The following is a 25,357-nucleotide window of genomic DNA, read 5'->3' as shown; positions in this document are numbered from 1 at the left end:
ACAAACAGAGCATCAGTTTCTCCAGAAGGGATGGGTTTAGGGCAGTTAGAGGTTGTAGACCACACTTTATAGACCTTCAGTATGTCTCTATGTCCAGAGTCATATTTTTCTAGTGATTGTCTGGAATGATGAGGAATAAGTTGAATCATGTGGTAATGAGAAGCAGTTGAAGCCTTATAAGGCTTGGTTTGTCTCTTCTGCAAGCATCAGGTTTAGTAGAGAAGAATAAATGCTGTTTTGTGGTAAGTCTAGAGGAGGTCATTCTCCACTACCTGCTTCTAGCTCAAAGATGAAAAGTCTGCATCTGATTGCCTTCGAGATGATTTTTTTAAATAGTATTTTATCAAACATGGTGTTCAAGTTATGTATGATACTCTGCTGCTTTCAGGATTTCTATGTCTGTAGACGTGTGTTCAGCAATTAAAATATAATGTTAAAATGCTAATTCTTCTAGGAAGACTTTACTGTCTATAGACGGTAGTCAGCTGAGTTAATAACACAAAATGTTCTAAAGGTTCATGTGGTTGAAGCTGAGGTTCTGAAACTGAAAGCAAGATTGAAGTGAAATAACTACTTAACACTGATCGTAGTGGAAAAGGGAATGCTGTTTAGATGTGTGCCAGGGAAACCCAAAATGCAGAGCTTGAAACCATGGTCCAAATATCACAGCGTATTGGATTCATCAGTAAAGCTCATCTTTGAGGAGGACTGAGAAAGAAAACATCTATGGCTTATGATTTTTATTTTTTTCTTTAGTTGTGCTGTTGTGCTTAAGCAAGTAAGATGTGTCCAGCTGTGGAGCCCTCAGTACAGGAAAGATGCGGACCTGCTGGAGTGGGTCCAGAGGAGACCACAAAAACGACTGGAGAGCTAGAGCACCTCTCCTGTGAAGACAGGCTGAGAGAGTTTGGCTTGTTCATCCTGGAGGAGAGAAGCCTCTGGTGACACCTTTCTGGGGCCTTCCAATGATTAAAAAGGGGGCTTTATAAGAAAGGTGGAATCAAACATTATAGTAGGGCTTGTAGCAACAGGAGAAGGGCTAATGGTTTTAAACCAAGAGAGGGTAGGTTCAGGCTGGATATAGGGAATGAATTTTTTACAGTGATGGTGGTGAGACACTGGCAGAGGTTGCCCAGAGAGGCAACAGATGCCCCATCCCTGGAAACATTCAAGGTTGGGTTGGATGGGGCTCTGAGCAACCTGATCTAGTTGGAGATGTCACCGCTTATTGCAGGGGGGCTGGACAAGGTGACCTTTGGAGGTTCCTTCTGATGCCTCTGATAGCCGGAATCAAAACTCCCTGGCCTTGGTGACTGTTAAGTAGGTATTGCTGCGCTGGGAACACAGGGGTCGCTCCTCCCAATGTGTGCACCCATTAAAGACAAATTTCTCATAGTTATATGGATTAACTCTACGTATTCATTATAATTTCTAGGAAAAGGCAGAGTTATGCAAATTATTTCTAAGAAGTGATTTACATTAATTCCCCACAGATAGAGCATGCTCAGTGACAGCCAGAGGGTCCCTTGGTGGTCGCCAGGGATGAAGGCTGAACGCCCTCCTCATTGCTCTCAGCGCATGCTCCCCACGTCTCCTCTCCAGGCTTATCTGGGCTCCCAACACCTACACCAACTAGTTAAAATTTTCGCTGAAAACAAGATATACTCTGTCTCTTAATTTGTTGTTAGCCTCATTATTTATGACTCCCCTATCTTCTACTTCCTCTAGTTTCAAGGCTGTTACACTATTGTGGTTAAGTTTTGTAGCTGCTTTCATGAAACAGCTTATGTGATTAAAACCAGATTCTGCTAAAATCCCAAACTAATCTATTCCTAAAAACACACACATTCTTACTTCTTTATTTTCAAGGCTGTTACTATTGCGTTGTTATGGTTAAGTTTTGCAGCTGCTCTCACAAGCAGCTTACGTAGTTACAGATTTCTCTTAAACTAATCTATTCTTAAAGCCATGAAAATTCTTATATTAAAGTTGTTATAATTGTCTCAAACTACACATATATCAATCTGTTCAGTGTGATTACATTTCATTGAATCACTTCCAACTCAAAAGTATTCTAGGGTGGTTAGGGGTTTTTTTTGGTAAATATAACCTTTGTGATTGAGGGTGGTGGTACTTTGTAAAGAAATGTTATTTGGAATATTTTTGGTGTGCCTTTTGTAATTGTGTACTCTTCAGATAGTGAAAACTAGGTAGTCTGCCTGTTCCGCTGTGAGATACGGAAGTATAGCTTTCAGTTCCAAGTGGGTTTTTCAAATCCAAGTTAATTTGCTTTCTTGTCCTCTCTTGAAGCTCTCAGGCTTCCACATTTGAGGTGGTTGAAGCTTTTTAATTTTTCTTTAGTGTAGGTTTTGTGAGGATGTTTGGCAGATATTCTGGTAATATAAATGAGTGCCTTAGAACTACCACTATGAAATTGAGCAGTTGAGACATTTCATAATGAAAGCTTGGGCTTTTCTTAAAGAATAAATTCAAACAATTAAATGAATGGACAAGTGCCTCTTTAAAGGGGTACTTGTAGCCTTATGTTGTAATTATGAGACTGACTATGCAAGTTAATTTATCAGTACTTGATGTATGTTTAGTGCAGCTTTGCAGGTGTGTAAATTTAAATCCTGGCTGTAAGGAGTCCCAGGAGTCATGCAGTGGCATTTGGGTAGCTGAGCAGCAAGGTGGACGAGGCCTATGATTTGGCAAAAAAAACCCCTACAGTTTTAAGGGTTATTTTCACCTAGATCAACTCTCTGAACCATTTAAATTTAGCATGTATTAACACTAATGCTTATCCAAAGGGAAGAACAAGAAAACACAGACATGAGAATGGAATTGCTGTTGTGTGTCTTAATCCGTATAAGCTGCTGTGAAACCATTGTTCCCAGGTTTGTCGTGCGGGAAGGTTTTTGGTATTGGCAGTCACAATGGCTGCTGCTCTGAGCATTAGTAACTAAGTATACTTTCCAGCAAAATAATACAAGTGTTTTAGCTAAACTTTAAAAAAGATACTATGTGATTACCAAATTTTGTGATCTGTGGGATGCTGTTGTGGTGCTTTTTGTGTGCTGATTTTTTGCAGACTTGAGTTTTCTCTGGAAACCTTATTGCTCATAATAAGAAAGAGGTTAAAAATCCAGTCCTCCAAAAACTCTTGTCTGTCATTTACTATGTGAACGATGTCTGTGGTGGGTAAATGAAATACAAAACTGTAGAATATGGTTTGAATGGACTTATTGGTGGGAGGAAGGGTGTCAATACCTAATTGAGGAAAGCGTGATCAGAAAATTCATGTGGAGACTGAAATTTTAGTCTACATGTAAATAAATGAAACTTCTTTTTTTCTAGGCTCTCTTCTGTTGGAGTCCAAAATTAACCCGAATACTGCGTACCAGAAGCAACAGGTAAACATACTTTTTACTTCCCTCTTATTTAAAGGCAGGCTCTATAACTTAAGTAATACTGTAACTTACACCTTGGTTTACACCAAAAAGTACTTTGGGAAGGATGGGTAAAGCATGGTGTGGAAAATCACAAAGTGATGAAGGTTCCTGAGGATTCTGAAATTTGGCATCGTTTGGCTTTTTTTCTTCATTATATTTCAAATACTACAACTTTCAATGTCTTTTATTTAAGAGAAGACTAGAAGGCTTTAAAGCTATTTATATGTTTACCTTTTTTTGCCTTGACAGATGGATAAGGGTTACTACTGCTTCAGAGCATTCTGTATACATAAAAGTAGTGTCTCACCTCTGGTTTGCACAATTATTTAAGCCATACATTGTGAACCCCTAAAGAATGCTGCTGAGATGGGTGAGAAGTGAGCTGTAGGTCTTGCACTTTGTTTGCTGTTCTTATCTCATGGATGCTGAGAATTACCTGTAAAGGTGTAGTAATGCAGATTGTATTTCTTGTCTGTCTGGTCAGCTCAGACTTGCCAAAATCCTGTCAGGTACAGTTACTGTATTAAGACACTCTTCAGTCTTTAGTACACTCTTCAGCTTTAGTAGTGTGTTACAAGCACAGCCGTACTGTAGTTTTTCCTACACGTAGTCCCAGTGGTGGTGTGGCTGCAGCTGTTTGTAAGATTTTATGTTGAACTGAACTGGGGAGAACCAGTTTCAGTTAAAAATATCCTCCTTGGAAAATGTAAACTGTATTTCGTCATGCACTGTGTAAACACTCCATACTGAAAAACTGCAAAGGGTGGAGGATCAATTGCAAGGAGTAAGAAAGGACAAAGACCAGCAAAAGTGCTAAGCAAGCTAACTCTTAGTTGTAATCCTGACTAGCTTGAGGTCATGGTTCTATGATACAGTAACTTGAGCTTTAGGACTCCTGAAATGACACTGAATATTTCACAGCTCTGTGGCATAAAGCGGTGATCTAATATAACCTTGCTTTGGTGGTTCAGATCTGTTCAAAGAGCATTACGGCCTGAGCTTTGTATGGGCAGGCTTTATGCCAGATCAGACATGAAGCCTGCTTAAAGTAGGCATAAAATTGTAGGATCAGTGGAAAGCACCACACATGCTTGTCAGTGCCACAGCATTTCATATCTGTGCTCGCTGCTACTGTGAGTCAGACATGTATTTTAATCTGTTCTGCACAAATCCATCACTGGTGATTGTGAAAACATGGTTAGAGAAATAAAAATACTAAGCACAAAACTGCCCTCTTGGAACAGCACTGTACATTTTCTGTGCTGGAGGAAGAAAAGCATGGTTCTTAAAGCTTGCAAATGTTGTGTAGACATAAGTTTATATTTGCAGGTGGATTGTTTATATTTAAGGAAAGTAGGCGCAAAGGTAGATTGGATGTGGGGCTTTGCTCTGAGCCTTAGAAATACCAGATCTTTCCTGGTGTGTGTATTTATCCTGTTTTGTAGCATGTTAGGTTTCAGGTGAGGCCTATTTATCCTTTCCCCTAGTAAAAGGCAAGTTCAGAGTTAAAACCTGATTCTCTATGAGCTAAGCTTGGAGCATAGCAGTTGGAAGGATGACTTGCTGCTTCACATAGAACTCTGGACTGCCTAAACTCACTAAACAGCAAGAAAATCAGCTAGTTAATCCAAATCCCTTTTCAAAAACCGGTAAGTCTATGTCAGGATATGTTTCAAGCTACCGTATGCGAGATCCATTTGTGGAACTGTGTAATGGAAGAGTAAGAGGTCTTTCCTCTTTAGCTGCGGAATGCCACTTTGGTCACCTCAGCTACTAGTGCAACTGCAGCCTTAGATAGAAGACTCTCTTGCCTGCAGTTGTCAGTTGCACTCATAAAATTTCAAGAAAAAACTAGAAACATAAGATTTGAAATTTTAAGGTAGCTCTTCAGCTGTGGTGGTTTGACCCTGGCTGGAGGCCAGATGCCCACCAGAGTCGCTCTCACTCTCCTTCTCAGCTGAACAGAGGAGAAAATATATATTGAGAGGCTTAGAAGTCAAGATAAAGGCAGGGAGGGATCATTCAGCAGTTAGTGTCACAGGCAAAACAGACTCAACATGGAATTAAAAAAAATATATCATATGTATGCATGCTGTAACCAGAGTGGGATAATGAGAAGTAAAACCAAATCTTAAAATACCTCTCCCCACCCCTCCTTTCTTCATGGCCTTGATTTATTAATAAACTTCTCTCCCGTCCCTTGCTAGGTGTCACAGGGGAAGATGGGGAATGAGGGTTTTGGTCAGTTCCTCACAAGTTGTTTTTCTCCTTAATGGCAGTGGGGAGGTTGAGGGGGAGGCATTCCTTACACTCTTCCCCTGTTTCAGTGTGGAGTCCTATGGGAAACAGTCCTCCAACATGAACTTCTCCAACATGAGTCCTTTCCCATGGGGCTTTATCTCTTCACCAACTGCCCCAGCATGGGTCACTTCTATGGGGCACAGTCTCTTAGGCCCAGACTGCTCCAGCCTGGTCCCCCATGGAATCACAAGTCACCCCCAGCAAACTTGATCTGGGATGGGCCCCTCTCCCCATGGGCTGCTGGTTTTGCTGCCAGGAGCTTGCTCCAATGCGGGTCACAGTGTCTTCTGTATGACCCCACCCATTCCAACATGGGGTCTCTCCATGGATTGCATGGGAATCTATCTCCTGTGCCTTGAGCGCTGCCCCCACCCCCTTCCCCACCCATCCTTCACTCACCTTGGTGTCTGCAGTTTTTTACATCTTCTCACTCCCTTCTCTGGTGGCAAAAAGTGTCTGGTAGTGGGTTTTGTTTTCTCTTAAATGTGATTCCCAGAGGTGCTGTGACTGTCGCTGATGGGCTTGGCCTTAGTCACCGGCAGGTCTGGCCTTGAGCCAGCTGGTGTTTACTTTGTCGGACCTGGGGGAAGCTTCTAGCTGCTTCTTGCAGAAGCCCCCCCTGCAGCCCCCTTCCTCCTCCACTATAACCTTGCCATGCAAAACCACAACATCAGTGTTATGGTCTTAGGAGCCTTTTATCTCAATTTTGTTGTGAGGATAAACCTCCATTCCATTTTAAAGAGGTACATGCCAATACATCTGTTTTTGGTGTGACATACTTAGCGTGAGGCTTGTGGGCATTTTGGGTGTTGAATGCAGTAAGTGTACAGGTACTGATTTTCGTCTAGGCTGATAGGAGGCTTGTAAGAAGAAAGAATATTTTATTGGATCATCTAACACAGTTTGTGGTTGGAAGGAAGGAGAGATGGATCATGGATAATAAGCTCTTGGGGAAACTCATGGTGGCAGTTTCTTTGAATTCTTCAACAAGCCTGTAGATACCTTTGTGATACATACGAAGTTCTTCCACTGGTGAAGGAACCGTCTACCTGTGTAGCGCTGATAGTGGCAGTGTGAAAGACATTGTCTCATTAATAGTTGATAGCACAAAGGATGCAATTTCAGGGTGTACATATGTATAATGTATAAAATAAGTGTGGAGACCTGAGTACAAGTTTGCATTAACTCTGTTCTCTTGGCATATAGAGCATCCATGGAAACTACAAAACAAACCCCAAACAACAAAAGTTATACCCTGTGAGCCTCATCTTCTAGTAAAATTTTGTCAGATTGTCTGTTTTAGATTTCTTGGGGTTTAGGACTGAAAGCAATGACTGCCCTTTATTCAGGATTAGTCAGGTCTCTGCATTTCAATGCTGATCTAACTGGTGGTGTGTACAACTGTCTGCTTTTCCCTCTGGAGGGGAAGAACATTTGGTAGCCCTTGAGACCTGCTTGCAACTCTTATTCATCAGCATGGTCCTCGCATATTCAGCTTGCACAGTCTAGTCACCTATCTTCCCAGATTTACCTGCCATCTAGAGATTGGAAATAATTCCTTAAAGCATGAAATACATAGGCAGTCTTTTAACTACCTTTTCACTAGTTGGATAAATTTGATCAGTCTGTCACAATGAAGATTCATTTTCTGTCTGTCCAATTCTGTAACACACAGAATTGTTACCAGTGGAAGCTTTGGGATACTCTGAACCCTGTACTTCCCAGCAAAATTCATCCTTATAGTAGAACTAGAAGAAAGGAATCCATATAAGGAAAATAAGCTAGAAAGAAAACCACTTGAAACTAATGTCCTGTGGCTCAGAAAAAGGACTAGGTTTTCTTGTGTTAAGGTACTATTTGTATGCAGAGAATTTCTTCTGAAAAAGCAAAATTCGTGTCAGTGCAGCCACTTGGCCTTCTGAATTGTTCTTGTTAAAGGCTGTATGTTAATTTTTATTGGTACTATTAATTTAAACTTTTACAGAATTGGTCCTATAACTTTGGTATTGAATATACTAAATTTAACTGTGGGTAACTAGCACGCAGCTTTAAAGCAAATTTTGTTTAATAAGTGGAATTTAATTATACTGTGGGTTGCTGAGCCCCCACATAGAATACTTAGTTTTTCTCTGCTGTTGTTGATTGATTTTGTGATATACTACTAAAGATAGAATCTTAATTGTAACGTCTGGTGACACACTCAATCCATGCTCTGGTTTTTATGTGTGTTTTTTTTAAAGGCATTGAGATGCCATGATTCCAGAATGCTAGTGGCAGAGGTGCTATTCTTAAACAAATTTAGGATGTCATAACTCTTCTTATGAAACTTAAAGGAGAAAGAAACTCTCTATACGTAGCATTTATCAAGGGAGAAAGCTTATATGGATATGAACTAAGGTATATACTTGTCAGTATGCTTTGACAGTACCTTAGCAGTATAACAGTGAAGATACATCCTCAACTTAATTTTCTATACATCCATGCACATCCTGTAACCAGGTGATGAAGTATGTATTGCATCCTTTTCTGTGCCTGAAACAAGACTTGAGTTGCTTCCAGCTTGCCTCTGCACTAGAAGCTGCAGTGTCTCACGTCCTCTGCCTTTGCAGTCCCTTTTGCAGTTCCTCACAAGAATACAAATTTAAATTTATCTGGAATACCATCTACTAGCTATTTAGCTCAAAGGTAGCTATCCTTGGATGATGACTTGCTGATAACAAAGCTAAACTTTGAAGAGACCCAAAAAGCCACTGGCAGAATGCTCAGAGCTGTGGACTTCCTGCCCTTGCTGTCAGGACAAGCAAGCCAATGGTGAAACTGTTTCAATAAAATTTGTGCCTATTGTAGCTAAAACAGTAGGGAAAAGTGATTTTGTGGGTGAGGGGAAGAACAAAGGGAGTAACCGCTGCTGGTTTTGGGGTTGGTTCATCTGTTTTAAATGATCACATATTCCTTTATCATCATGTGTGTTTCTGGTAAAATCTAATTTTTCTGCTGGCCAGTATGGTCACAAGGCCAGAGAATTGAGGATCTGTTATAGAACTAATAAACTGATTTCGTTCCAAGTCATTTGTGGGAATGCAGCTGTGAAATGGCGAATTGAAAAGTTACGTATGATTGTTGGGCTTTTGTAGAAACTAATAGACTATGTCTTGGGGATAACTTGTTAGCACATCCAGGTATCAGGTTCTAAGTGAACTTGTACAAAACCACATGCAAAATTGAAACTGAACATGATGGTAGTGGGGCTGGGTTTTTTTTTTTTTAGCCTGAAGATTCTGCTGCAACCTACTGTGATATCTTTATGTATTTAACTTAAAAAAACTTGGGTAGTATGAGTATTTCATTTCATAAGCAGAAAGCTGCCTATGAAACTGTACTTCTGGTTGTAATTAATTAGCTAGCAAGATGCTGAAAGGTGTCTTGACCTGTCTGGGGAAGTGCCTGTAACCATAAACAATGTAAGGGCTTAGATAGGAAGACTAGCAGTCAGGCAGTCCAAGAGGGAAAGAAATAACCTTCCTCTGTTGGACTTCCACTGTGGGCCAGGACTGTAGGAAGAGATTAATTTGCTTTTTACACAGAATGCAAGAATTTATGAAAAACTTGCTGAATTTAGGGGATCACTACAATGTTATGTCATTGTGGATGAACGGGTGATCCAGGACAGCCAGCACGGCTTCACCAAGGGAAGGTCGTGCCTCACCAATCTGGTGACCTTCTATGATGGAGTGACAGCATCGGGAGATAAAGGGAAGGCGACCGATGTCATCTACCTGGACTTGTGCAAGGCCTTTGACACAGTCCCCCACCACATCCTGGGCTCCACCAGAAGAGGGGTGGCCAGCAGGGACAGGGAGGGGATTGTCCCCCTCTACTCTGCTCTCGTGAGGCCCCATCTGGAGTCCTGTGTCCAGAGCTGGGGCCCCCAATGCAAGAAAGGTGTGGGACTGTTGGAGAGGGGTCAGAGGAGCCACAAAGATGATTAGAGGGCTGGAGCACCTGCCCTACGCAGAGAGGCTGAGTGAGCTGGGCTGGTTCAGCCTGGAGAAGAGAAGGCTGTGGGGGGACATCACTGCAGCTTTCTAGTACCTGAAGGGAACATACAAACAGGAGGGGATTCAGCTTTTCAAAAGGGTAGACAATGGCAGGACAAGGGGCAATGGATTAAAGCTAAAGGAAGGAAGGTTTAAATGGATAGTAGGTGGAAGTTTGTTACAGAGAGTGGTGAGGGGCTGGAACAGGCTGCCTAGAGAGGTGGTGGGTGCCCCGTCCCTGGGGGTGTTCAAGGCCAGGTTGGCTGGGGCCCTGGTCAGCCTTGTGTAGCTCCAGGCCTGGAGGTTGATGTCCCTGCCTGTAGCAGGGGGGTTGAAGCTCTATGATCCTTGGGATCCCTTCCAACCCATGCCATTCTATGATTGTGGGAGTAGCCTAAATATCATAGGGATGCCAGGTGGATATGTTGGAGCTGCAGAGAAGAAGACACTTATTCTCCATGGATTTGAACACCGGTGAGAGGTCAATGTCAAACAATAACAGTCATCTTTAAGATTTTTTTTTACTGATGTGATAAATTTAAATCAGTTTTACAGCAGAATCATATGCTAAGTACTAGTTGCTCTGAAATTCTTCTTTATGAAAACCCAGGGCTTGCTTTGGAGACTGTATGAATGCTGTACATCACACCTGCTATTCAGCTTGTTAATAGTTAAATAAAACTGATGTAATGTCCAATAAAAACATGACTTCTTGTGTTACGGCAAGTGCTTGGGACTAAGAGTGTGCAATCAGCGATGTTTCTGTTAAGGAAAGTAAGCCTTTTGGCAATAATTTCAAGAAGTGAGGAGAAATTGTAGGTAGTAAGCTGCTGCTTGCTGGCTTAAACTATTGTAGTAGTATTTTTGAAGTTTAGCTTCTTAGGAATGAAGTCTCAAGTAAACCTGTAGCACACAGTAGTGCTTCCTTGAATACCTCTAACTAACCAGAACTTGGTCTGTGTGGTCTTGATGCCACCAACCATGAGACAGGCAGCAGAGAGCTGCCTGACACTGCTCTGAAGAAGTTTTGCCCCAGGCTGTATCTTGATAAGAATGCATTTATATAATTGGTCTTAGGGAGATGATGAATTTTGTATGGCAGAAGGTAGTGATGCCACATCCAACTGACACTGCTGCAATTTATTTTTTTTTTGCAAAGCAGAAAATTATTTTTAAACTTAGTATATGATTGTGAACACTGCAAAAGTAGTTTCCTGGTTATTGTGTTGTGAAGGAGTCGGATACACCCTGCAAGATGTGAGAAGCTGCAATGCTAGGCTGCTTCCAGAGCCCTAGGTACAAAAGCCTTCAGTGATGAAATAATTGCCCCTGTTTCTGTCTCAGTTCACACAGTAGCAATAATTTTATACTCAGTTCACATATTTATTGTTCTTAGTGACCAGCTAGGTAACATATTTTAGATGTTTGGTCCAGTCATACAGTTTCTTGTCTAGAGACTGATACTTTGCACATACTGCAAAAAAGATACAGTTCAGAGCCAGAACTAGTTTTATGAATCAGCGGATTTATGCTCATAGAGGGGTAATGTGCAAGACTCATCTCTTTACCTCTGTAACCAGTAGCTACTATTACTAAGTGTATTCACACTCATATTTTCTCTTGAAATGAAAGAGATGTTAAGAAATCAGTTGCTTTTTGAAGTTGCAAGAAGTAATGTTTGGCATTTGAAAGCAAGAGATTGGCCTGTTCCACAGCTGGGAGATCCAGAGTACTTTGTGGATTCAGATTACACTTGAGGAAACTTCAAATCAAACGCATGGAAAGACTCCTTTAAATAAAACAAGCAGAAAGTAGACTTTTATTAATGTTACTTTAACTTTAGTGACATCTAAAATTTCCTTCAGTCACTTCTCCCTACATGTATGTCTTGTACTGCTGCTTTTTTTGATTATTAGAAGCTTTGTAGGATTAAGAAAATTAAATTTTCTAAAGAGTAAAGTGCTTTTTTTCTCACGTTGTTTCATGTTCTCCATTAAAAAGCTCTTTAAGCTAAGAAAGGATGTAAAAAAAATCCTCTGTTAAAAAAGATCTGGGGAGTACCAGTTGATATATTGACACTGATATGAACCTATACCATGAAATCATAGAACTACACACTGGTTTGGGTTGGAAGACACCTCAAAGCCCATCTAGTCCCAACCCCCCTCCCGTGGGCAGGGCCACCCTCCACTAGCCCAGGCTGCCCAAAGCCCCATCCAACCTGGCCTTCAACACTGCCAGGGAGGGGGCAGCCACAGCCTCCCTGGGCAGCCTGTGCCAGCTCCTCACCACCCTCATAGTACCACCTTATGTGATAAGACAAGAGTTAAATAATAATTTGAAATTTATAATCTTGGCACTTGGAAAATAATTTCATAATATTAATAAACCAAACTAGAAGATTATTGATCTGCTGCACAAATAATTTTTCAGCAGTTTCTGTTTTGTTTTCCAAAAAAAAAATCATCAGAATGTAAAGAGGTAAAAAAAATACTGTCTGAACTTCCATATATGATGATAGATCATCTTTTTAACAAGAACTTTTCCTATATTATGGCCAAATGCACTTTTGTACTTCTGTGATTATCATTTTCAGAAGTAGATTTACCTCTGTGTCTTCCCTTTATTTTTCCTGTGCCTGCCTGCCTCCTTCCTTTCCTTCTCTCCCCAAGAAAGCAGACAGACAGACCTGGTTGGCTTGGTCCAATGCTGGGTTTTATTCACAGACTCAGAGCTTTTGTTTACTCAGCTTGCCACAGTTAATGTAAATAACACTGTCCTTATTTGTGGTGTTTTAGTCATTTCCCTATTTGTTAGTCACGTCCTTTCAAGAGAAGAAAATACATTTTGATCTTCTTTTGGAAATGGCTTGCTTAGAAATCTAACTGCTTTCAATTACAAGGAAATGTAATTAGATAGAAGTGTTGCAAGTTCTGCTAGGGTCTCCTTTAGTGTTTGGTTTGGGGTTTTTTAATGAAATAAGCGCTGCTCAGTTGGAAGCTGATGAGACAGTGACCTTGAAAATGACTGCAGTATAAATACTAATTATAGAGATTATTGTATTAGATTTTGAACCTGATACATACAATGAGTACTGCAGTAAGGTACACACTGCTTTTAAAAGATGGTTAAAAAAAATCCCTTTCTAAATTTTTGTAAGCTGTTACTTTTCTTACTCTGTAGGAGTCAGCAGTACTAGGTACTGTCAATCTGTTATTACCAGAGTATTTGCACTGTGACCTGTCTTACAGAGAATAAGCTATTAATTGTGACTTTCTTCTTCCTTTTGTATTTTGGAGGTGGTCTTCCTAAATCCCTTTCTTCTGTGTACCACCTCTTCCTCAACCCTTTGGAAAAGGAAAAGGTAAACTATTTGCCATTTGCAAGGTAAAGCCAGTAGTGCCTCTGAAGCAGTATAGCTGCTCTGGTAATGGCAAATTGATTGTATTGTATCGCTTGACTGAATCCTAATGGACCTGATCATGCAATGTAGATGATAGTTTAGTTTAAGGAGTTTTCTAGTAAGTGGATATTGAAATCTAAATGTAATATTTCTCTTTATCATCAATATTCCTTTTAATATTTGAAATAAATTAAGCTGGATTAATAAACTTTAGAAATATCTGGCAGCTTCTAGTGCTTTCAAAAATATTTACAATTAATGCATTTAGAAATAATCACTATAAGCAAAATCTGTACTTAATGAAGCAAACATACTCTTATTTTATGGTTCTCATTGAAATATAGGTAGAAAAGGTAAATGTGTGTTTTAGCCCTTACCTGGAATAATGCGTTTTCATAGGTTACATTATTTAACGTGGCTGTATTTCAGGTAGCTGTTACAGGAAAACACGAGAGTTAAAATAAAACTTCATCCAATATGTAAATAATGCAAATTATTTTTTCCTCACTTTTTCTTTTAAAGTAAGTTACTTAGTAAACTCCCTGTAAAGCACTGCATCAGATACCTTGTCAGTGTGCGATATTGGCTGTTTGCAGCATCAGCTTCCACTTCCATACATTGTTATTTCCCTGCAGTACGAGGGCTCTGATAAACTCCTGAACTATTTTAGTAACTAGCTGAGAGAGCTTAAGTGTCTGGGTAGTAAACACATCTAAGCACAGTTTCAAAATCTAGAAATCTAGGGCAAATCAACTTGCCAGAATTGTAGTTTGGAATGAGTAATAATGTGTGTTGTTCATTGTAGTAAGTATGGATAGTCTTAGGCAGCTAACTGTGTGCATATTCAAGTCTCTGTTAAAGTTTGTAGACATCTTGGGGCGGCTTTTTAAGCAGCTGTTCTGTGCATGGTGTTTTCTGGGGCCCAAGAAAATAAAAACTCTATTCATTGTTCCTTCAAAAGATGTGTTGCTTTGTGTGAAACAGATTTAAAAACCAAACAAAAACCTGTTGCTTTTGTTCCAGTATGTTATCAGATGATGCGCTGAGGTAGAAGTATGTATTCTAGATCAACCTTTTTGAGATTTGTAGTATTATATGAATTAAGAACTAAAACTTTCAATATCTTTCTGGAGCTTTCTTATTTATACAGAAATGTTTTTAATCCTAAGAATCTCAGAATTATAAAATCTTACAAAGTTAAGATGATTACATTTATACTGTAATATTGTCCTGTAATAATCAAGCGTCAAGCTGGTTTTATTTTGAAATTCTACTCTTTAAACACTATTTGTGTTTGTAAAATTTGAAATATATTGCCTGAAAATACTCTTCCTCTCTTTAAAGGATACCTTGATTGTGTGGTCTGAAGCTGAAAATTATGATTTGGCACTTAGCTTTCAAGAAAAAGCAGGTTGTGATGAAATATGGGAAAAAATATGTCAGGTAAGTTTGATAATACAAGATTGAAACACCTAAATCATATTAATGTTTACATTTGGAATTTTTAGGCTGTTCTAAGATGTGAATCTGAGCACAGTAGATAAAAATTAAAAACTGTCATCGTAGCGACCTCTCCCAAATTTTGCATGTTTGAGTTTAAAGACTATCCTTTCTCCAGAAATTTGATAGGAAGTTAAATTGTGCTTGGGTTTTTTTTAGAGCATTTTCTGGTCTTATTTTTCTTAACATAATTTTTTTAGGAAATCACCCAAGGAAATTTAGCTCAAAATGAATGCTTAAAAAGTTTCATACCAATTAATTTCATAATTAACTTTCCAGGTTGGCCAGAAGAGAAATGGTTACCTGTCCATAGTTTTATTGTAGAGAGAATGTATGTGATTATAATGTATTTGTCATGGATTTAACTGTATCTTATTCATATTCTCTGTTCTGTGTTTCTCATTCTTCTCTTATCTAATTCTCTTTCAGATTAGGAGGCTGTCGAGTTTCTGAACAGAACTTTTTTCTGTGTAAATGTGACTATGTTTCTGTTGATTGTCGGTGTGAAAGATTGATAGTTGAAGTAGGAGACAGCTCTGTCCCTGTATTATCACCTTAAAGCTGTAATTCTTACAGTTCAAAGAAATCAAGGAGTTTATATATAGTATGTATGTATTTTAAAATGTACTAATTAACTTGTTCTGTTTTCCCATCACAACGGCGTGACTGTGTGGTCACTGAATCAGTATTGCTTCGGGATAGCATTTGGTCAGGTATTAGCTATTGACAAATAGAGTTTAGTCAGCATATTCACTGCTCTTGGTTCAGTTTGCCAGTTCTCCTTTGGGTTTTTTTCTTCCATTCCAAGCATTACAAATTTCTGAATTTCTATACTACATTAGGTAGGATTTCTCTAAATTTTTCTGATTCCCTCTGTGGTCTCTCTTTCTGTTTTTGAAGATCTAGGTCTCCATTCTGTCTTTTGAGTTTGTTCTCACTGATTTCAGAAATAAAGCACAAGAAATCTGTTTTCATAACTGCATGTGTATAGACCAGTCCTTTCTTAGGAACGAGGCTTTTCAACAGTTTACCACTTATGTAAATAAGTACAGAAACTTATGTAAATAAGTACAGAAACATTTCCAGGAACTTTAGCAGTCAAAGGACCAAAAGTTGGGGACAGAAACAATGGGGGAAAGGGGAAATTGTGTTCTTGGGAAACACCCAGATAAGAAGCTCAGCTTCCTTGGCCTCATGTAAAGATCTAATATTTTTCTAAGAAACCAGTGTCTTTACATCCTGGTTTGAGTCCATCCTATTGTATTTGTGTCTAGTGTATTTTAAAGATCTTAAGCTTCCTCAATCATTCAAAGGAAAACTTTTCTTTCTGAAAGGAAAACTTTTATACCACTTAGACTGGAAATGATTGCTGATGTATAAACATAACAGTATGTGGGATTTAACAGTGTTCTGATTTTTAATCTAAGTATAGGCTTGCTGTTACCCATGAAGAGTTATTTCCCCCAGATTTGTTTTTGCTAATTTTCAAGATCAAAAAGAGCAGTACCTTCTGCCATTCTACACAGTCATGCCTTTCTGGATTTGACATAGTGAACCTTGTAGTTGAGTCTACAATTAAGATGTCATAAAACATGAAACCCTCTAGTGCCCAAGCATCTGTCTCTCTTTTTTTCCCACTGATTTGTACTTTCCTTGTTGTGTCTCTAAAGACGTCTTTGCATATCCTGCTCCTTGTTTTTCTGACAGCTCCACATTTCCACTACTCTTTAGTTAATACAGGTTGGGGGTTTTCTGTTCTTAAGAGGGGATTCTGTGCCTCTGCTGAGTATTTAGAAAGTGCATAGTAGCAGATTAAGACACACAGCTGTCCAGAACTAAAACCAACAAATTAACAAGACTGGCCTCTCTCCTCTGTTTGAAGTAGCAGAGGCTTTGAAAAGCATCAGGAGCATTTAAATAGCCTATAGATAATTTTTTAAAGCTATCATTGCAGTAATATTATACTGGTTTGCATTGGCAAATCTGACTGCAGAGAATTAAGACTAGAAACAAATAGTTTAGTTCAGTTGTCTATTAAAAAGTTGTTGTCCCTATGAGTAATTATTAATTTCCTTTTTATTTGAATTACTTGGAAAATGTATATTTGTCTTAATTCTTCTTTTTATAGAAAACGAAGCAAATATCTAATGTACAAATAATTTTGTGAAGCCTTCTGTTTGGAGAAATCTTTTTACCATCTCTTATTTCCCAAACCACTTGTACTCACTGACAGACTGACATTTGCACTTCTATTTTGGCCATGCAAAGAAAAAGTGTGTGACTTTTGAAACGGTATTTTTAAAAAGCATTAAAGTGTAGCAGGAAACGTTAAACTCCACTTTCTTGAACACGTTTTGTAGGTTCAAGGCAAAGACCCTTCTGTCGATATTACTCAGGACCTCGTCGATGAATCTGAGGAAGAACGTTTCGATGACATGTCATCCCCAGGTCTGGAACTGCCATCCTGTGAGCTGAGTCGACTCGAAGAGATTGCAGAACTTGTGGCGTCTTCACTGCCTTCGCCATTGCGTCGGGAGAAGCTCGCGCTGGCGCTGGAAAATGAGGGCTACATTAAGAAGCTCTTAGAAATTTTTCATGTGTGCGAAGACTTGGAGAACATTGAAGGACTACACCACTTGTATGAAATTATCAAGGGAATCTTTCTTTTGAACAGAACTGCACTTTTTGAAGTCATGTTTTCTGAGGAATGTATAATGGACGTAATCGGATGCCTAGAATATGACCCGTCTTTATCGCAGTCACGGAAACACAGGGAATTTCTGACTAAAACGGCAAAATTTAAAGAGGTGATTCCTATATCTGATCCAGAGCTGAAGCAAAAAATACATCAGACGTACAGAGTACAGTATATTCAAGATATGGTCCTACCCACTCCCTCAGTTTTTGAGGAAAATATGCTATCAACACTTCATTCTTTCATCTTTTTTAATAAAGTGGAAATTGTCGGTATGTTACAGGTAAGCCTCAGAATTCCACCATCTGTCTATTTGCACTTGGGCAGACAAAGTTGGATAAATTTTCTTGGAAAGATTGATGTGTTTCAGTGGAACTTTCACTTCTGCAAATCTGAAAGCCGTTTTGAAGGATGACATAAAAGGTGTGGATTTGAGTACTGAGCGGTTAAATATATGTGCTTAAATTTCAGATGTTGGACTAGACTCTCTGTGGCTGATCTAAATGGAGCAGACATGTAGATGGCTAATATGGTTGTTTGGAATGAGTAGGGCTGTCTGCGTTTTGAAGGATTGATTTTGTTAGGAGGGGGTTGTGTTTGGGTTTGTTTTTTCTTTTTGTGTTTTGGGACTGCTAAGGATAATTTTTGTCATGTTATGATGAAAAAAAAAACACCTACATTTCACAAATATAATCTCATACCAGCATCTAACTGTTTCTAATTTTGAAGAAAATGAGATCAGTTGTTTGGAAAGTACAGGTTCAGAACATAACATTGCCCTAGGTGCTTGAATGTTTTCTTACTTGGTCTTAAAAGTCCCTAAATAATACTGCTTGGAATTACCAGTTTTTCATGATAAATATGTTACTGCAAACGTAAAGAGATTATATGATGCTTTAGACATCTGACCTAAATGTCATAAGTATTCTGCACCAACCCATGAATTTCCTGAATGGTATAGAAATAGGTGGCACATCTCTTACTAAAGCTTTTAACTAAGCAAAGTGTTACAGCACATGTATTTTGGTTTGTAGAAGTGAATGATCATTATCTTAACTCTCCTAACATTTAATAAATGAGTAGCCACTATCTTTGTGGTTGCTGTCTGATCTGGAGAAATTGATAAAGTGCTAGATGCTACCATTTACCTTAATCATATGTATCTTCCATTGAATCTCAGAGTGCACCTGGGAAAATACAGCAAGGGAGAGGGAAAATTGCGTTTACAAGCTCATACAGAAAGTCATTGTCAAAACTAGGCCTCCTGACTTTTCATTCACCACACTTAGTTGATCAGAATACAGACATTATTTAATTCACTCTCTTGGAGCTGTATCATGTCTGTGCTTGGAGTATTTGATAAGCAGCCAGATGTGCAGGACGTCACCCAGCCCTAGCAGCTGAGGTGTGTACCTTGTGGGTAGATCATCACTTTCTGGAGCAGCTGATGGAGGCTTGGTGGAACCACCTGGGGCATCTTCAGTACTGGAACCCAGCTTAAGCCCAACTGAACCAGACTTTTTATGTTTGTATGCATGTCCTTGATAAACAACGTTGCAAATGCGTATCTGAAACAGTCAGAAGGCTGTAGCATTTTGGAATGGCCGGTTTGAGAAAGCTTACAAACCTGACTGGGAGAGAGAGAGTGCTCAAAGAGATTTAGTTAAGGGGTTTCACGTTGCATATCCAGTATGACTAGTGTCTCTAAAATATCCTGACCTCTCTGCAAGGGGTGCTATAAGCAGCATCCTGAGGATGGTACACTTTTGGTTTGAGGAGGAGATGGGAAAAATTATTCAGGAGTCTGGGTGTGAGTGGCTGATTCTGAGAGGGATCTGGAACTTTGAAAAGCAAACTGGACAAGGAGAAAGGGGACCTGATATTGCAAAATCATTAAGGACTGTCTGCCAGAAATCCTGAAGTGACTTGATGGAGAACTAGTGGCTGATATTAATCAGAAATGGGAAATTATTCCCATGTTCTGTCTCTTACAACCTGTGTTATGTTAATAGGTGTAGGGGGAGTTTGGGTTATAGTATAAAGGCTTAATGTGGTTGTGGAACTTGTTTGTCGCAGCTTACAGATAAAATAGAGGCAAGAGTCTGATTTTGGTTTGTTGTGTGACCACATGTTTCTGAACCTTATCTTCACTGCTGTTGCTGTTGTCTGTGGTTGAGAATAAAGCATGCTCCCTGTGTGCTGGAGCCAGGAGAATGACCATTACATAACTATTTCAATATTTCAAATTGTACAAGTGCTCTGAGGAGCCAAGAGCTCACAATGAAGAAAATATGTCCTGTGCTATATTGCATTTCCTAGTCCTTTCACAGGAGCATCCTATAGCATTGAGGAGGAGCTCCCTGAGTTTATAAATAAGAATGTTGGGACTTACTCGATGATGGTAAGTTTTTGGTTTTGAGGGGATTAGAAGACATTATCACAAATTATATGCCCATTGCATTTCTAAGAGATTAAAAGGCTGCTTTGCTTGCTTGCTTGCTTGCTTGGTTTTTCAAGTTCTCACAGTGTAGGTTTATGTCAAGGTTTAAACCTACTTGCCAGGCATTTATTTATACATTTAACTATAGAGCAATATGTCAGAGTTGCACTTTTCTGTAATCACTTGTCCCTAAAGTTTTGTTTTCCCTTTTACTTTCCCCACCCCTGATTCCCACAATACATGTGTAAAATGTTTGATAGTGTTCCTTTTCATTTCTTCAGGCAGAAGAGAGAACAAAATTAAAAGACTGTTTTTGTTGATTTCACTTCTACAACTAATTCTTAAGGAATTTCTTCCAGCCTAACATATGTTTCTGTAGCTGGTCATGTAACAGTGCTTCACGAGTGTGTGCTTTTTCATGGAAGGTTAAACATTGGCTGTAATTGGAGTTCCTGGCATTCATTTGTTTAGATTGTAATAGGTCCTGATGCTCACTAACTTTATGTATATACTTGAGAAGCTGTTTCTTTTATAAGTCATTATTGAAGAGTTTCTGGTGTGCTGCATGGTAGTTTATTGGGAGTCACGGTTGTGTCTTAAGCTCTTAGTTGATGCACAATACAGGGTCTTGTGCTGCTGCTGTTGACTTCAGGTTGTCTCTCCTGGACGCTGACCATGTGACAAAACAACTTTTTACATAATTTTACTTTTCAGATGAAAAGTAACCCCCCTGAGCAGCTGGTATCCCATAACATACAGTGACTGTTGCATGTGCAGCTGAGTTGTTTTCTATGCTGTTCTTTCCTCTCTCATTAGCTGTGAAGGAGAAGACAAGAAAAACTCTTACCTCCACCACTAGAACAAGATGAGCTCTTAAGAGTGCTTTTCATGTCAGGCACTTGGCAATACCCTCATCTCAAGTTAGCTCAGCCATACCTTGGTTACAAAGAAGTGACTAGAAGTCTGTACAAGACGCTGTGCAGATGGTGCCTTGTGCTTTTTGCTAGGCCAGGTGATTTTACTCAGAATTAACAGTGTCTTATTTAAGGTTTTGGTGTCAAGGTGCAGATGGTGCCTTGTGCTTTTTGCTAGGCCAGGTGATTTTACTCAGAATTAACAGTGTCTTATTTACGGTTTTGGTGTAAAGGTAGAACAGTTAAGGTCATTAAAGGTCACAGACATTTAAGGTCAGTGTTTAAATTTAAACTCATCAATTCTGCAAATATGCTAATGCTTAAGAATTCCGGCTTTATTAGGGGAGATTTTGAGTGTCTTAAAATTGATAATTCTGTAGTCATGGAAGATAGCTGCTTCCATGATTTTGCTTTCTTTGGTAGATAAATAAATTTTGCCCATTTTGTGGTAAAACCGAAAATAGAGAATGGGTCACTTTTGGCTCTTCAAGTATTCCTTTTTCATTAAGTTTAACCTTCCCATAATCTTTATAAAAATGCTTAAACTGATGGGCTTTTCTGAGAAATGGAAGTTAGTTTATTTGTGATTCAGTTGTCCAAGATTTGTCATTTTAGGTAACTAGTGAAGATCTTGCTTAACTAGATACCGTTGCTCATGCTGGATAGTAAACCCACAATACCAGCATTTTCAGTTTACAGAATTAACTACTCTGGAAACCCACTCAGTTACAGTTGTTATGATTCACTATATATAAGATATGAAATAGGTATATAACATTTTTTTCCAATTACAGCCCCTCCTAATATGCTCTTACTGCTTGGGCTCCAGCCTGTTGTAGTCTTGAGATGTCATAGCCGCCAGGAAACCTTGCTGAGACATGGAGTTTCCCAAGTTTTGAGAGTGGGGGTGGGACAGGTAAGTGGTGTTTCTTACTTTGTATGACGCTCTTTTGCAATTTTGAAAACATATGCTAACATTCACACTGGAGGCCACCAGTTCTTTCCCTCTGTATTATTAACTAGTTCTTAAAAACAAAAAACTTGCAAAACTGCGCCATAGAGTAAGCAAACACTGTTTCCTCCCATCCTCTCCCTCCTTTCTCACTGGCATATTCTTTTTGCCAGCAAGATCCTGTGGTATTTTTATCTTCCAGAATACAGAATATTGTTAGGATTACTTTTGAGTGTGTGCATTTAGACTTTGGAGTCATTTATTTTCCGGAAAGTGTAAGGGGAGAATTGGATATATCTTAAAATAATTCATGTGCATAGTACAGCGGTGATCATATGGCATTACTGAACTGGTAAATCAACTTTTTAAAATACAGAAATTGTATTACTGTTAGTCCCTATCCCCCTTTTCAGTAACTAAACAATTGTAGGCATTTAGGTAAGCCTGTATGTTACTGGATTTATATATAACAATAGGATGTTTTTAATATTTTTTAAAGTGGTTTTACAGATACCTACTTATTCTTAACAGAACCACAAGATGTAAATGTGATTCTCTGTAGTTTTAAAGGAAGGATTGTATCAGTGCACCCTGGTAGCTCTGCCCAAGTATTTTAGCACTGGAACGTGTCCTGCCAGTCTGCTGCTTGCAATAGTTGGCTCAGGAATAACTCTGGAGATGTACTTTCAGCAAAGTTTACCTTGCAATAAAGTGTAAAAAGATGCCACTTTTCCCCACAAAAAGGGAGATTACTTAGTGAGAAATTTGCAAGTGTTGCATGCTGATGATTTCTGAGACTAGCATTTTCATTTCAGGGCATACAGAAACTCCAAATGTGATCAGGTGGATCCTGCTGCTGTGGGTGTGGTGGAGAGGCAGTCTGAGATAAAAGAGATTGAAACATTTTAAACTGTGAAATCTTCTGGCATGGTAGCAGGAAGGAATGCATGTTTGAAGGTGTAATTCTCTGTTTGCTGATAACATCTTGGGAAATCTCCATTTTCTGGGCTGAAATGTTATTCCTGTGCAAAATTAATGTACTCTTCTTCCAGCTTAGGTGTTATTGAGTGTCTTGGATTTTTTTCTGAGACAGGGATGTTTTCATCATTTATCTGTAATCACACACATGAAGTATCTGATCACTGAAAGTTAATTAAACTTTAGTAAGAGAGGCCTGCTTTTGAAGGAAGCTTTTTAACTGCCTTCCTGGAGGAGAAGGGCTTCTCTGAAGGTTGAATCACAAATGTAAATAGCGTCTTCTTTGTAATCCTGCTTTGTTTCTGGGTTTTCTCAGTTTTTAAAGTTATAAATGATTCAGTGAGTAGATGGCCTGGCTTAATTTTATCTTCATGAACTGTGAAAGGTATTAAATCCTAGGGCCATCTACTTAGATCTTGCAAAAGCATAAATGAATATACTTAGTGTTTGGTATATGCATAGTTTATGTACTGCACAGTTAATAGTTTCTGTGCATGGAGAAAATGGCTGGATTCTACAATTACCCCATAAAGTGTCATTTGCAGCTGAAGTTTTTTTGGTTTTGTTTGATTTGGGTTTTTTTAAATGGATGTGACTGGTATAGCTTCTAAGATAGATCCAAATGGGTTTTGATACTTGGTCTGTGTGAAGAGGCCAGATACTGCAAAGAACTATGCATTTGGAATGTCTTCACTTCAGAGATGTGTTTTGGGGGATTTTTGCAAGTTGGAAAAAGCCCAGAAAACACTTCAGCTTGTGTAATTCTGGCACTCAGTGTTGGTGCTTTGTGACTTCTAAAATATGTGAACTCTGCCTTTCCCTAGGTTCTGGTAGGAATGCATCTTTAGATGTGCTGCCTTTGTCAGGAATGTTACAGCTTGAGATGTAAAACTGTGTTTTAAGAATGTTTGTTGCATTCACAGTTCTTCTGTAGATGTCAGGGCTGGGATTTTTCCCATCAATAATAACCTGTCTTCCTTTCATTAAGCATCTGGAATGAGATGGAGCCTTAACACATTTCAGGGCTAAGACATAGCTGTGAAGTTAGTAGTAAGTTGTTTTTGTTTTCTTGGAATAACTGCTGTTTACTGTGTGTTATCTGTGTAAGGGTGGGGTGTTTTGAATCACTCAGATCCATCTTAATTCATCTGATTTTAAACAGGTCCTGGTTGTTCTGAGGCTTGCAGATTTCACATAATCCTATTAATGTGAAAATACAATGTAGTTTATGGAGTTTGAGAGAAGAGATGGTGTGAGAAGCGTTTCAATATTATATTTAATATAGAACTGTAAAATAATTCATTATAGTGTATATGTGGAGGGAGGAAAAATGGTTACATACTTAACATCTGTGAATTCTTCCAGGAAACACTGTCAATGCTGACATTGACATAGATCACTTCCCAGTGTTAGGAAGTTCCCTTTACAAGTCCCAAATGTCTGCAAGCCCAGTAACAGGGTCACTGGGTTGGCCTTCTGCACAGCAGATTGATGCATCTTGAACTGCGCAAGGATATGGTAGGATCCAGGAGATCAAGGATGTAGGAGAGCAGAGCTGGGGTCCTGTCTGTGCCTTCCTGCCTGCAAGGACCTGCAGCGGTCTTCTGGCATGCAGTGCTGGAGGTGCAGCCTCCCCTGTCACCTCTGTTTCTGGGGCTCTGCAGTGGGTTGTAAAACAGACCCACGTGTCACCAGCAGTGCAGGGGAATCCTCTTCTCCAGCATTGTGACTTGGAAAAAAACCCCTGGATTCTTTGGACAATACTGTTCTCATTGGGGATAAGCATGCAACTTCTCAAAAGTTTTAATAAATCAATTTTACAGCTTTATTAAAATAGCAAAAAGATAAATGGAAGGAAACTGCTTGGCCTTTTAAGTGCATTGCTTATCATGGATGATAACTTGCGTGTTCTTCAAAAGAACTGGATTTTATGGTTTGGTTTTGGTTTGCTTGGGTTTGGTTTTATTACAGTAAACATGTTTGTCAGTATCTCTCCTGTGGGTTAGTTATGTTACCTGTAATGTCTAGTAAGTTAAACATTAGAAAACGTATCATGCCATGTAACAGCTGGAGAGCAGGTAAACAAACATCACTGTAGTCTTTCATTAACAGCGTAAGTTAGTTTTTTGGAATCAAAGACCCTTACTCGTTGTTTTGACTGTTGAAATCTGAAAGTCAAACTTTACATTTCTTGCTTGATCTTCTGTGTCTTTTTGTTTTGCTTTTGAAGCAATCACAGAAATAGCACCTGAAATTGTGTCCAGAAATCATTTGTTCTTCATTGTTATTAGACTGTTGGGTCAGGTTAGAAGCACAGCACAGCATCAAACAAGAGGAAATATGTGGCATATCCTAAATATAGGGTTGTCCTGGTTTCGGTCAGGATGGAGTTAACTTCATCTGTAGCAGCTGATGGAATGCTGTGTTTGAGAGTTAGAATGGGAGCAGTGCTGGTAACACCCTGATGGTTTTAGTTGCTGTCAGACAGTCAAGGACTTTCTCAGCTCTTCATATTTCTCTATTCATGAGAAAGGAGGCGCGAAGCCAGGACAGGTGACCCAAACTGGCCAAAGAGAGCATTCCAGGCCAATTCCGTCCTGCTCAGTACAATGGGGGCTGATGGGAGGAGGAACAGGGGCGGCTCCGGGACACGCGGTTCTTGGGGGACGGTCGGGTTCTGGGACG

General features: G+C 39.3%; 1 protein-coding gene across 1 annotated transcript in view; it reads left to right on the top strand.

Moving 5' to 3' along the window:
• The window catches only part of PPP4R3A (protein phosphatase 4 regulatory subunit 3A), a 44,634-nt gene that overhangs the window by 5,524 nt on the left and 13,753 nt on the right, over window positions 1–25,357 (top strand). The window contains exons 2-4 of the mRNA XM_084270410.1: window positions 3,358–3,413; window positions 14,538–14,636; window positions 17,054–17,671. Of these exons, the coding sequence (XP_084126536.1) occupies window positions 3,358–3,413; window positions 14,538–14,636; window positions 17,054–17,671 (773 nt within the window). The remainder of the gene's footprint in view (window positions 1–3,357; window positions 3,414–14,537; window positions 14,637–17,053; window positions 17,672–25,357) is intronic.

This window comes from Gallinula chloropus (genome assembly GCF_964237585.1).
Source record: "Gallinula chloropus genome assembly, chromosome: 14".
Lineage (NCBI taxonomy): Eukaryota > Metazoa > Chordata > Aves > Gruiformes > Rallidae > Gallinula > Gallinula chloropus.
This window is presented reverse-complemented; position numbering and strand designations above follow the sequence as displayed.